We start from the raw sequence: 13,376 nt of genomic DNA on the forward strand, positions 1-13,376 counted from the left end.
AAAACTAGATATCTATATGTAAAATAATGAAATCAGAGCTGGATGTGGTGTTGCATGCCTGTAATCCCAGCAGCTAGAGAAGCTGAGGCAGGAAGATCCCAAGTTCAAAGTCAGCATCAGAAATTTAGCAAGGTCCTAAAAGCAGCTCAGCAAGACCCTGTCTCTAAATAAAAGTATTAAAAGAGACTAGGGGTGGGGGTACGCTGTGGCTCAGTAGTAGAGCACTTGCCTAGCATGTGTAAGGCACTGGGTTTGATCCTCAGCACCACATAAAAATAAGTAAGTAAAAATAAAGGTATTGTGTTCATCTACAGCAAAGGGAAAAAAGAAGCCTGAAGGACTTTAAAAAAAAAGGACTGGGGATGTGGCTCAGTGGTTAAGTACCCCTGGATTCAACTTCAACTCCTGGTACCAAAAAAGAGAATGAAATCAAAACGTTTCTTACACCCCACACAAAAATTAACTAAAAATGAAAAAGAGTAAATCTTTGTGACCTTGGATCAGGCAATGATTTCTTAAATATGACACCTAAAGCACAAGCAACCAAAGAAAACCAAAGTGGACTACACAAAATTTTAAATTTTTGTGCTTCAAAGAACACCATCAGGAAGTAAAAAAGATGGGCTGGGGAGATAGCTCAGCGGGTAGAATGCTTGCCTTGCATGCACAAGGCCCTGGGTTCAATCCCCAGCACTGCAAAAAAAAAAAAAAAAAAAAGTAAAAAAGAATCCACAGGAGATATTTGCAAATCCTGTATCTGATAAGGAACTATATTTAAACAAAGAACTATTATAAGTCAATAATAAAGACGCAATACAATTTTTAAAATGGGCAAAAGGGTCTGAATAGACATTTCTCCAAATAAGATATAGAAAAAGCCAACAAGTGAATGAAAAGATGCTCAACATCATTAAGTCATTAGAGAGGTGAGAATCAACACCACTTCACACCCACTAGAAAGGCTATAATCAAAAACAGATCATAACAACTGTTGGCAAGGATGGAACCCTCATTTACTGCTACTGGGAATGTAAAATGGTGCAGCCACTTGAGAAAACATTCTGTCAGGTCTTCATAATGTTAAACAGTTACTTCGTGACCCAACAATTTTACTTCCAAGTACTGAAGAGGAAGAAAAGAAAGCATGTTCACACAATCTCTACATAAACATGCACAGCTGCAGGATTCAAACAGCCCAAACCAACCTAAATGTCCATTAATTGACAAATGTATACAGGTGATATACAATACAATGGAATATTATTACCCATAAAAAGGGATGGAGTTCTGATATATAAAACATGAATAAACCCTGAAAACATGCTAAGTCAAAGAAGTCAGACACAAAAAGTCATATATTGTATGATCCCACTTAAATGAATTCTGCAGGATAGGCAAATCTATACAGAGAAAGTGGATTAGTGGTTTCCATAGAAGAAAAGGAAGGAGACCAGATAGGTAAAAATGGAGAATGACTACTGAAAGTATAGGGTTTCTTTCTAGGGTGATAAAAATGTTCTAAAATTGATTATGGTGAGGATAGCAGAATTCTTTGAATACATTAAAAACCACTAAACTGAATAAAGGAATGAATTGTATGGTTTAGGAATTATTCTCAATAGAGACATTTTAAAAAATCCAGTCATATTGACCATCCTTTCAATAAGTTCTATGAAGGCAGGAATGTTGTTTGGTTCACCACGTAGAATTCAGCACATAGAAAAATACCTAGCACACAGCAGGCACTAAATTATAATTACTGAATGAAAGAATCTACTATATATTTAAAAACCTACAAAATTAACTCAATCTATTTTAACATTTGTCTTCTGTTTACTTCCTGACTTTCAAAACATACCAATCTTCTGCTGTCATTACCTGTACTATGCCAGATTATTTAGTTTTCATTTTAATTAACTAGTCTGCTATATCTGAAGAGTTTACCATTCCTAGAGGATATAATCCACCCCTATGCTATTAAGTTCCCAAATAGTCTGTAAACTTTCCTCCTTTCTCCAACACTGTATAGAGCTGTTTACACATATGGCTACTCAGATTAAAATTAAATAAAATTTAAAATTTAGTTCTTCAGTCCCATTCTAAGCACTGTATAGCCTGATATGGTCAATAGCTACCAGAGATACACAGACATTAAATATTTCCATCATTGTAGAAAGTTCTATTTGACAGGGCTACTCCAGGTAAAATCAACTATTAGGTATCTACAAGGTATTTTTTCATGGGCATCTCAAATCCCAATGTGTCCAAATCATCCTTTATCTCTTAACCCTCCACCTTTCTTTCTTTCTCATCCCAACTCCAATTCCATATCACCTTTTTAATATTTTGTATACTATTAAATGGTACTGTCTACTCAGTCACCATATCAAAAGTCTCAAGTCACTCTAAATTCCTTCTCTCCTTCACCCTGATCTAAAAAGCTACCAATTCTTATAGGTTTTCCTCCATTATAAAACTCCAGGCTAGGGATATAGCTCAGTTGGTAGAGTGCTTGCCTTGCAAGCAGGAGGCCCTGGGTTCAATCCCCAGCACCCCCCCCCCCCAAAAAAAATCCTCTTCTATTTCTATTGCTAATATCTGGTTCAAGTCCTTATCACTGCTCACCTGAATAACTGCATTAGTCAACAAGCCTTCCTGTCTCCAGCCTCCAACTCCTAATGTACAAATCTGGCCATGTACTTCCTGCCTAATAGCTTTTGGTACTACTGCTCTTAGGAATACATGTGAAGCCTGTGTGCCTTCATGCCTCCATTCACAAACCTGTTGTAAATAGCTCTTCCTTGAACTTCACTTCCCCTAACATGCAACACTATTTCCTCTACTGGAATACTCCCTCTGGGCCCTAGCTGCTATTCGTCTTTTGATACTTTAGCTTTGTCACCCATTTGAAAGCTTTTCTGAACCTGCCAGACTAAGTGATCAGATTAAGAAGCAAACTTCTTTGTGATTCCTCCCTCCCCAAATGAACACTACAGACTTCCACCTGGGTACTTACATGTGTTTGTTTAGGTGTTGGTTTTCCACTCTTAGACTTTAAGCTTAGTAAGGAGGAAAAGACTTTATCTGATTCATCTTTATAAACCCAGCAAAATTCAAATGTTTTTTATATAAATACATAAGACCTTCCAAAACAAGAAGCCTATGAGAATATTCAATAGGTACAAATGAATACCATATTCAACCTCCATACCCTCTTTAATTCTACAGAGTGTAGAGTGTAGAGTTGCAAAAATGGATTAACACATTTGCAGTTATAAGTTAACAGATGTTAAATGCATGCTGGGATTGCTAAATTGTCCAGATGGATAAGGTACATCTCAAAAGGAAGTTTATTCTCTCTCAGAGTTGATTTGAAGAGAAGCTTCAGTCCCTGGACAGGAATTTGAACTGAAAAGTCAGTACCTCATGACTTTCATCCCTTCTCTTTCTTGAGTTTACATTTACAGGAGGCATTCTTAAACTTTTTTTTTGCACCAAGGATCCCTCCATTTTGTAGTCTGGTAAAGTGTATGAACCCCTTTCTCAGAATGTTTTTAAAATGCATAGGATTACAAAGAAAACCAATTTATAATATGTAATTCTAAAATATTTTAAAATTTAATAAAATAATGTATCTGCCCCCTTTTAATTATAAACACTGATAACGCAATGGCAGTTTACTGCCTTTAAAATTGAAAGAACTGCTCAATTTGTTAGACATTAGTGAAAATAAACATGTGACTTTTTCCCCCAAAGCATATTCACACACTCCTACAACTCCTTGTTAATTTTTCGTTTAATGAAATAAATAGAAATATCAAGGAAGACATTATGGATAGTAAGCTATGTCTAGACCTACTATGTTTACTTTTCTTTCTTTATTTATTTTTTGGTACTGGGAACTGAACCCAGAGGTGCTTTATCACTGAGCAACATCTCCATCCCATTTTTTGAGACAGGCTCTGGCTAAGTTGTTGAGGCTGGCTTTGGACTTGTGATCCTCCTGCCTCAGTCTCCTAAGCTGCTAGAATTATAGAGCATGTGCCACTACGCCTGGCATTTTGACTTCTGTTAAAATTTCATTTTGTTTTAGGCTTGATGGAACATTAAAATAAGACTTCAGTAACAAAGCTATATAATGTGTACATATTTGACATTCCATTATGTACACGCTTGGATGATGTTAAAAGAGGAAGAAGACATGGAAACTAGAGAAGAAAAATGAAAAGAAAGGTGGGAGAATCTCATGAAAATCAAAGAGACAGTAATAGATCAGAAAGTCAGAGGAAGGGAAAGAGGGAGAAAATGCAGGGTAGTGATATTGGTCAAATTATACTATTAAATTATGCATGTAAGAATACTTAACAACATATCCCACCATTATGTACAACTATAATGCACCAATAAAAAATGTGGGGGGAAAAAATTTCTTGCTCAATGACAAAAGGGAGAGAGAAGAATGAGTGATACCCTGTCATCCTCACCCTGATGCTAGATTCATGATGGCAATAGCTATACATGATAGACCACAACACTCATACTGGTACTGAAAATTTTTATTTTAAAACAACTACCAATTTAAGAACTGTGATACATATGAGTACACACCTGTAATAATTCCAGGGTCATGGGAATATTCTTGAGCTCTTTCAGCAAATCCAATGCTCCAGCCTATAAAATAGAAAAATTTTATATTAAATTTCCATAACACTGAAGCAGGGACAAGTCAATTAAATCACTCACACACACACACACACACAAAAATCACATCATTTATTCATGTGAGAACAAAGATACACATATGCATAAACACATATACAGTGTCTCTCAAATGGGGTTTGAAACTCATCAGAAGATCATAAATCCATTTATGGATCATAGGTTCTCACCAGTACTTTTGAAGTAATTCATATGTACTGTTTTGTGAAAGTATTTGTTTATATGTATATTCTGAATAGCAATGTAAAATTTCCAAATTTCCATGGAGAATACCTGCCTGAGAAAGGAACCAACCCTGAGAAAGTGGGGATGAGGTCCAATGATGCTGCAGCACTCATGCACACAGAGAGTAACAAAGGGCATCACTGCTAGAATTTTTATTAGGTTTTTCTGTATCTCACTGTCTGTCAATCTGTCACAAGAACACACTGTTTACCTGGTTCCTGCATAGTAGATAGGAGTTGAATCTGAAAGAAAATTCAGAATTAAGATCTATGTTAAGCCTATAATCCTACCCATTGCCAATTCTCATCTGGAGTCAAAAGCTTTACCATGTAGATGATGAAGAGGGACCAAATAAATGACTCATAGCAGAATTACTGAAAGCACCTAAAGTTAAAAGAGGAATAAAATTAGATGAGAACCAATAGCACCACCTATAGTTTTTGGCCAAACATTTCAATTGGATACTCATTTAATCTCACTTCATCTCATATTTAGAGTAATATTTACTTAATGTACTATATTTAGACACATCATCTACCAGAAATAGAGGAAAAACTATTAAATTATATAACTTTTTTTTAACTTTTGGTTACTGAAAGAATTTCTTAGACTTGAAATTTTTAATTATGTCACTTTTTATATATATAAAATAAAAATAAGCAAAACAAACTTGAAAAAGTATTAATAAAACTACTTCAGGGCTGGGGAGATAGCTCAGCTGGTAGAGTGCTTGCCTTGCAAACACAAGGCCCTGAGTTCGATCCCCAGTACTGCAAAAAAATTAAAAAACAAAAAAATTAAAAAAACTACTTCACATTCAGAATCAGGTGCTTATGGATCTTTTTTTTTTTTTTTTTGACTCAGAGTCAACAATATCTGTTTCTAGCCCCCAAAGAGTTTTATCAAAAATACTACGAATTCATAAGAGAAGGCATAAAAGAGCTAAACACCATTAGCTCTCAGGCTGCCTTTGTAGTACACAAAGCAACTTTTCAACTCTACTGCTGTTCACAACCATTCAGTCCCTCAGGGTTCAAGAGCACTCCACTAATGTTTCTCAGATTTTCTTCTAGCCAATAACATCCATTCCACAAGTTTTGATGCTGGGTTTGACATTCTGCTTGTGAAAGTACATTATAACAGCCATCTGGTGAACAATACTGGTAACATCTTACTTCTCAAAATAACTAAAATCTGAAAACTAGGCACCTTACAAATCAACAAAACACAGCATATCCCAGAAAAATAAAAAGTCCCAGAGAAGGTCCCTCACTCCGTACCCTAAAGGAATAAGCAAGAACTTTCATGATATCCTATTTCCTAAATAAAAATCAAATAAAGGCTTCCAGCTATGAAATTATTCCATATTGAAATTGATTCACATTAGATCTCACCTTCCAGAATAAAATAGCAATAACTTTTCTTCTGGCAACATAAATAAAGGTCATTCTATTTCATTTATTTTTCTTTTTGTGTGGTGCTAGGGATTAAACTCAGGGCTTTGAACATGCTGGGCAAGCAAGCATTCTGCCACTGAGAATACATCCCCTGCCTCCTTTTTATTTTACTGTATTGTTATTTTGAGACAGGTTCTCACTAAATTGCCCAAGCTGACTCAACTTGCAATCCTCCTGCTTCAGAATCTCAAATAGCTGGGATTACAGACATGGTCCACAGCACTCGGCTAGATCATTTTAACTTAATTCAGTATCTCAAAAATAAACTTTTAAGTTCAATAGGAATTACAAAACAGGTTACTACAAAGGGTTTTAATAACTCACTACTTACAGATACTTTCCGATCTTAAAATGCTATAAATTTTTTTATTCAGAGACACTGAAAAACTTTAAAGAAGAAAACTTACATCAACTTATAACTTATTATTTAACAAGAATTTCTACAGCATTACATTTTGGGAAGCAAATGAGGTCTTCAATTGCTTATTTGCAAATCCCAAAACCAAAAACCTTCAAAAACCAAAAAGTTATAGATTTCTCACAGATTTTTAATAATTTGTTTGGTAGCAAAACCTAATCTTCAGATAAAAAGCTATCCCACTTAATGTAGGAGTACTGCACTTCACTATGGAAATGTTAACATCTGATTACTAAAAACCACCCAGATTCTACTAGGGGGTGTTCTGTAATATATGATGATATACCATATTATTTTATAAAATCTGAAAAATTGGGAATTCCTTAATATATCAGACCCCAATGGCTTTAACAGACGTGGACCTGTATCCTCTATCTACCATGGCCATTACTTCCTCCCACATCTCTGTTAACTTTCTGATCCATTTCCGACTACAGATCAATTAGAAAGGAAGAAAAAAATCATACTTCTAGGATTTTCTTTAAAAAGGAGTGTCTCTCCTGAGGTTTATATAATGTCATCCAGCATACATGAAGTTGATTCTTCTAACACATCAGCAATGTGACATATGTTTTAGGTTGTTTGACAAGAAGAAGCAATAGATTTGCATTAATTTCATTACTTTCCTTTCTATTCAGAACTCTTTAGTGAAATTAGTTTTAGAGATACAGGTTTTGGCAGTAAGGAAAAAGCTACATTAACACTGATGGGATTAAAAAAAACCCTATAATCCTTTTCTCATAATTACACTGTTTTCTAACCAATTGAAACAATATTTTAGTGCTGAAGATGGAGCTCAAATGCAGAAAGTTTGCCCAGCATGCACAAGGCCCTGGGTTCAATTCCTAATATTATGATGATGATAGTAATAATTCACTTGTTTCTTTAAGAAACAACTACGATGATCTGAATGAGTGCAACTGGCAAAAAGTAGATTACTGACATTAATTTAGTGACAACCACCTTTGGTATTTACTGTATGCCTGGTAGTGTGTGAAATAACTTTACATGGATCATTTCATTCCACCTTCATATTCAACACTATGGACACAGGATATCTAGTATCTTTATTTTGCAAATGAGAAAAATAGAAACCATGAAATATTAAGAAACTTGAACAAGGTCATATGATTACTAACTAGAAAAGGTGAGACTTGCTCATTTCTGTCAAATTATACTCTATTGCCTCTCAACAAATACTCATTAATACTATGTACAAAGTTCTGTTCTGTGCCAAAGATACAGCAGTGCACAAGACAGAAACTTTCTGACTTCACGGAATTTTATTTTATTTTGGTACTGTGGTTTGAACCCACAACCTGACACTCTACCTCTGAGCTATTACCCCCAGTCCCATGCAATTTTAAAATAAACAGAAATCTTCAACCATCCACTTCAAATTCTCCATTACACAGGAAGAAAAAAAAGAAAGGAAGGAAAAGAAAAGAAACTTAAACCCAGAAATGGCCAACATCACACCGGTGAGTAATATAACAACAAGTACAAAAACTAGTCCTCTGACTCTCATATCACTACTCTTTCCATTCTACTAGTCCACCAGTAGCTGTGCTGCTCTGTGAACTCGAGAGAACACTACCAAATAAGAAACTGCATTCTATCCTTTTCCAATCATCGCCTGCCTCCAAACCTCAAGCTGATTATATTGCAACATCTCCTATAGATAATGATGCAAGAGAAAGAAAGATTTGACTTTATGACTTCCAAAGTTATATTTAGCTCACAGTACTGGCTGAAAACTAAACTACAGCTATCACACTATTTTATTATGTTGTAGGGTGCTTCTGTAAATAGAAATAAGTGCTTTTACAAAACATGGTATTCAAATTTGTACTGAGTGCCCAGTACATACAAGACTGTAAGATACAACATTCCTCTCAAGGAAATATAAAAAGGCAACAAGAGAGGTCTTAACAAGTAAGAACATGGCTATATAGAAGTTCAAATTCATGCTCTTGTTTCCTAATTTTATGATCTTGGGAACATCATATGTCCTTGTTAAGTTTCAACTTCTTCAAAGGCATAATCACTGACATGAATAAGTGAAATAGTCAAATGAGACAAAAGATGAAGTATCAAAATAGAGAGAGGGCCTGACATATAAATACCACGAAGGTAAGTACTGTTACTTGGCACAAAGTGTGATATTTATCCCCCAAGTGCTGTGGACCTGGCCTGTATTACCAGTTACTCAGGAGGCTGAAGCCAGAGGATCACAAATTGGAGGCCAGCCTCAGCAACTTAGCGAGACCCTGTTTTAAAGAAAGAAAAAAAAAAAAAAGGTACTGGGTTCAATCCCCAGTACCACACACACACAAAAAGTGTCAGTTTACTGGAGTACTATTCAACAATAACAATGAAAATGAAGTCAGATTAGCCTTCAAAACATTATATACAAAGTGAAAGAAGCCCGTCACTGATATGAAATTTCCACAACAGGCGAACACCTAGAGACAGAAAGTATATAGTGGTGCCTGCCAGAGTTTTAACTTCCTAAACTCTCATTTTTAGGATGGGAATAATACTTATCTTGCAAAGCTGTCTGAGCAATAAAGGAGCTAAGGTAAGTAAGTACTGTTACTTGGCAGAATATCTGGCTGAGTAACATTGGTAATATTTTTATTTTTACCTAAGTGTGACATCTGCAGTTCTATCAAAATAAAATGATATCCAAAAACAGCTCTTAAATTTGTCAAATGAGATAACAACTATTACTCTTCAAGCAAAATTTCCTCTCATCATATAAAAATACAAAATATAACACATGAGAGAAATTCCACACACCACGGGAGGAAAAAATATCTTCCTTAATTCTACAACCCCCAAACAACTTCTGAACATTTAGAAAGCTATCTGTGGGTTGATTATGTACTTTAGGGAGAGGGAAGGAGTGTCTTTCTGACCTTTCTCTTTATTTCATCAGCCTGTCTGAATTTCTAAAGGATAGACAGGAAAATGAAAGAGAAACAAACAAAAAAATTTTTAAGCCAATTTTACCTTTCTTTGGGGGAGGAGGACAAGTTTTCATATTGTTTAAGTTTTGAACTATCGGAAAACTTATTTTTTAAGAAAAATTGGACCTGAAGATCACCTGGAGTTTATCCTTATTCTCCCCCAGATGTATTATTAAAGATCAATTTGAGATCTGAAGATAAATACATACTTCTCTTCTTCATACTTGTCCACTAAGAAATTACTCATTTTAAGAAATGTATTATTACAAAGAAAGGGAATAAAGAAAAACAAATGCCTAATGTATTAGATGATTAAAGGATACACACATAGTCTGAATTAAGAGAAAAAAATCATGCATTTTCCCCCCATGACAGCTTCTACTGTGGGAATCTTGAGAACTCCAGGAAGAGAGGAAATTTCCCAATTTAAAGATTTCAAAATAACAGAAAGTTAAACCTATCAGGTAACCAGAATTCATCACTTGTGGGTGAAGAATAAAATAGAATGAACCAATTTTTTTAAAAAATGGCACAGGTAATATTTGGAACAGAAAACAAACAGGAAATACTTTAAAAGGCCAAACTTGCAAATACAGATTATCAGGGCATGAAATAAAATGCTGGGTAATGCACCTGCTGAAGAAGAAAAAAGGAACAGAGGATGTTTGAAATCTTAAATATTTAGCGTTAACACTAATTCCTAATCTCAATGATGATGTGGAAAGCATGCTTACAGCAGAAAACCCGGTTCCTGGCTTAATCCAAACTCCACAGTACTTAATTTAAATAGGAGCACTTAATGTCTGACTCAGTTTCTTAAACTGTAAAGTAGATATTCCTTATGTACCCACAGCTGTGTTATGAATCACAAATGAATTTTGCACAGATGGTTTGCAACTCAAAAGTGCTGTGCGATTCAGAGCATCATCCTCTTTTCTTTTTCACAATCGTTTGACACGGAGTTTATTTCATAAGTGAGAGAAAATTATTTCAGGTTCATCCATAGTGAAAATGTGCTGAGCAAGGAGAAACAAATTCAGGTGAAGACCATCAAGAAAGTTTAGCTAAAAGATGACTCTACAGCCAAGGGATTGAAAATGGTACACAGAAGTGAACAAAAAGTAGAAACTAGTCGTACGACGATCTCTCACACACTAAAAGAGAACATGTTCACATTAACACATATCAATAACAAGATCAAGACAGCGGTATTAACTGTAAGTCACTCAGAAAGTACCCAGAAATATTTGTCCAAATCCACCTAACCAGCAGCACCCTGGTTAGTGTGTGTGCTTTAGTCACATCTCTTTTGTACGCCAGATCCACTTTTTAAAAAAATGTGTAGCCACTTGCATGAGACTGGCATGTTGTACCTTTTTAATTGCTAAAGAAGCCTGTAACGTAGTTTCGATAATCAAATACATGCTTAACCTCCTTCAAATGTTAAGAACCGGGAGATTTACATTTTATCACCTAATCCCTAAAACCGATCAGAAACCTCTACTTGAGGCAATTTCTAGTGGTTAACCACCGATCAGCGCAGGGTATTCTTCCAAACAGTGAGACTTTTCTTGACTCTTCGATTCTTACACAACATAAATGAGGTTTTAGTACCACTGAAGTTTAAAACCACAGGAGAATGTGCCCTAATTCCCAACTCGATCAGGCTCTTTGCGCTGTTCCAACAAGGAGGGACCTAGAACCGGCCTTAACGCCGGTGGGCGCGGGACCCGCGCGCCCTCTCCTTTCCGAGCACTGCGGCGCGGCTGGAGCCGGGTTGCGGAGCGGGAGTCTCCAGGGCCGGGTGTGGAGGGTCAGGGGAGCCCTCAGGCCGCGGCCCGGTCGATGCGGCCTCCCTCCCAGCCCGCGCCCCGTGTCGCTCACCGCGTTCTTCTTCTGCACCATCTTGTCCATCTTCTTGGCAATACGAACCACCTCATCTTCCATGGCTCTGGCAGGTCTTCCCCACGCCCAACCCGCTGGGGACGGGAAGCGGGCGAAGTTGGCGCTAAGGAGACAGCAGAAAACGAGCTCGACGATCGGCGAACCCCACCACAGCAGGCCGGGCCTAGGCCCTTCCTCACACACCAGCCCAGCGGCAGCGGCGGCGGCGATTGCGTCGAAGGCTCCTCCCCCGAAGACAGCGCCGGTCGAACTCGGCGCGCGCCGTGCAGGCACTACCAATCGCCCGCCGATATATGAGAAGGGGCGGGACGAGTTGACTCCCGGCAGGCAGGCGTCGATCCAGGCGCCAGCAAAAGGGCGGCGGGCTAGTCACTCCGCCTGCCTCCCGCCAGTAAGTCCTGAAAGGCGGAGCGTTTTGTCACCGCCTTGGGCTCTGACTCCGCCTTCTCACGGAGCGAGGGTTTCACCTTCCCGCCCCTCCAGGCACCCTGTAATGGTAGAAACCACCCAGGACCAAGTACCTTCAAACTGAGGCCAGTTCTTAGGAACTTTGGCGGGCTTTAAAATTTGTTAGAACTGGAGCACTTTCACCAAGGTAGACGGCTGTCGTGAAAAACATTCCCTTCACACCCGACCATTACACGAAATTGTTTAAAACGTTTCATAAAAGTTACATCTTTTCACAGTTAAAACGTTCATAAACTCTTGAGAACTGAGACCCAAATTTGAAAATAACATGTTGAATATAATTGAATAATAGTTGATAGAAACCTGATCAAAGAAATTTAGGCCTCTCTCATCTACTTATGGAAATTGACATCTGTAAGGGTTAAGACTCACAAAAGACGAAGTAGAAAAATGACAGGTATGTTGCTAAAGTGAAGAGTATAGGCACCTTCAAAAGGTCTTTGTCCAATTATACCTTTTACAACCAACTCATGCTATTTGCAGTCACAATCCCACTCGAAGTTTAATTACATTCATCAAAATCTACCGCCTAATAATATTCTTTCCAGACCAACAAAACAGATTTTTCCTAATTGATTCACTTCTGGGGGGGGGGGGGGGGGAGGTGGATTAGAATCATTTGGACCATTTCTCTTTGTTTATTTATTTTTTAAATTATTTTTTATTGTTGACTTCTAACTTAAATTGTGGAAAGAATATGAGAAGTACCTGGTTTTAAAGTATTTAATGAATTTGTCTTAACAATTTTCATTAATATACTGTCCTGAAAAAGAATTTATATTCTGTAAGGCAAATACTAAATTCTGTATAGCCAGAGGTTGTACTGGACCAATATTTATATCCATGTTGGTGCATCAGTTAATGAATATGTTCTTTTTAAATTCCATTTAGCCAGTTACAGTGGCCCACACTAGTAATCCCTGCTAGTGGAAAGGTGAAAACAAGGAGGATCTCAAGTCTAAGGCTAATCTGGTGCATCAGTTAATGAGTATGTTCTTTTTAAATTCCATTTAGCCAGTTACAGTGGCCCACACTAGTAATCCCTGCTAGTGGAAAGGTGAAAACAAGGAGGATCTCAAGTCTAAGGCTAATCTGGACAGCTTAGTGAGATTCTGTCTCAAAATAAAAAATAAAAAGAGCTTGGGATGTAGCTCAGTGGTAGAACACCTGCCTAGCATGCCCAAGGCCCTGGGTTCCATGGGGAAAGGGAAA

At 37.2% G+C, this 13,376-nt stretch overlaps 1 protein-coding gene across 3 annotated transcripts in view; it reads right to left on the minus strand.

The window, feature by feature from the left end:
* LOC306659375 (transcription elongation factor A protein 1) overlaps nucleotides 1-13,376 on the minus strand; it is a 91,592-nt gene that overhangs the window by 21,886 nt on the left and 56,330 nt on the right. Inside the window, exons 1-2 of one of the 3 annotated variants that reach the window (XM_079136858.1) lie at nucleotides 11,676-11,923; nucleotides 4,609-4,671 (exon numbers count right to left, since the gene is read on the minus strand). In XM_079136858.1, the coding sequence (XP_078992984.1) occupies nucleotides 4,609-4,671; nucleotides 11,676-11,738 (126 nt within the window). In that variant the 5' untranslated portion in view covers nucleotides 11,739-11,923. Of the gene's footprint in view, nucleotides 1-4,608; nucleotides 4,672-11,675; nucleotides 11,924-13,376 lie in introns of those variants that run through there. The other 2 variants (XM_079136853.1, XM_079136859.1) reach the window with 2 other exon arrangements.

This window comes from Sciurus vulgaris (genome assembly GCF_902686455.1).
Source record: "Sciurus vulgaris genome assembly, chromosome: 1".
Taxonomy (NCBI): domain Eukaryota; kingdom Metazoa; phylum Chordata; class Mammalia; order Rodentia; family Sciuridae; genus Sciurus; species Sciurus vulgaris.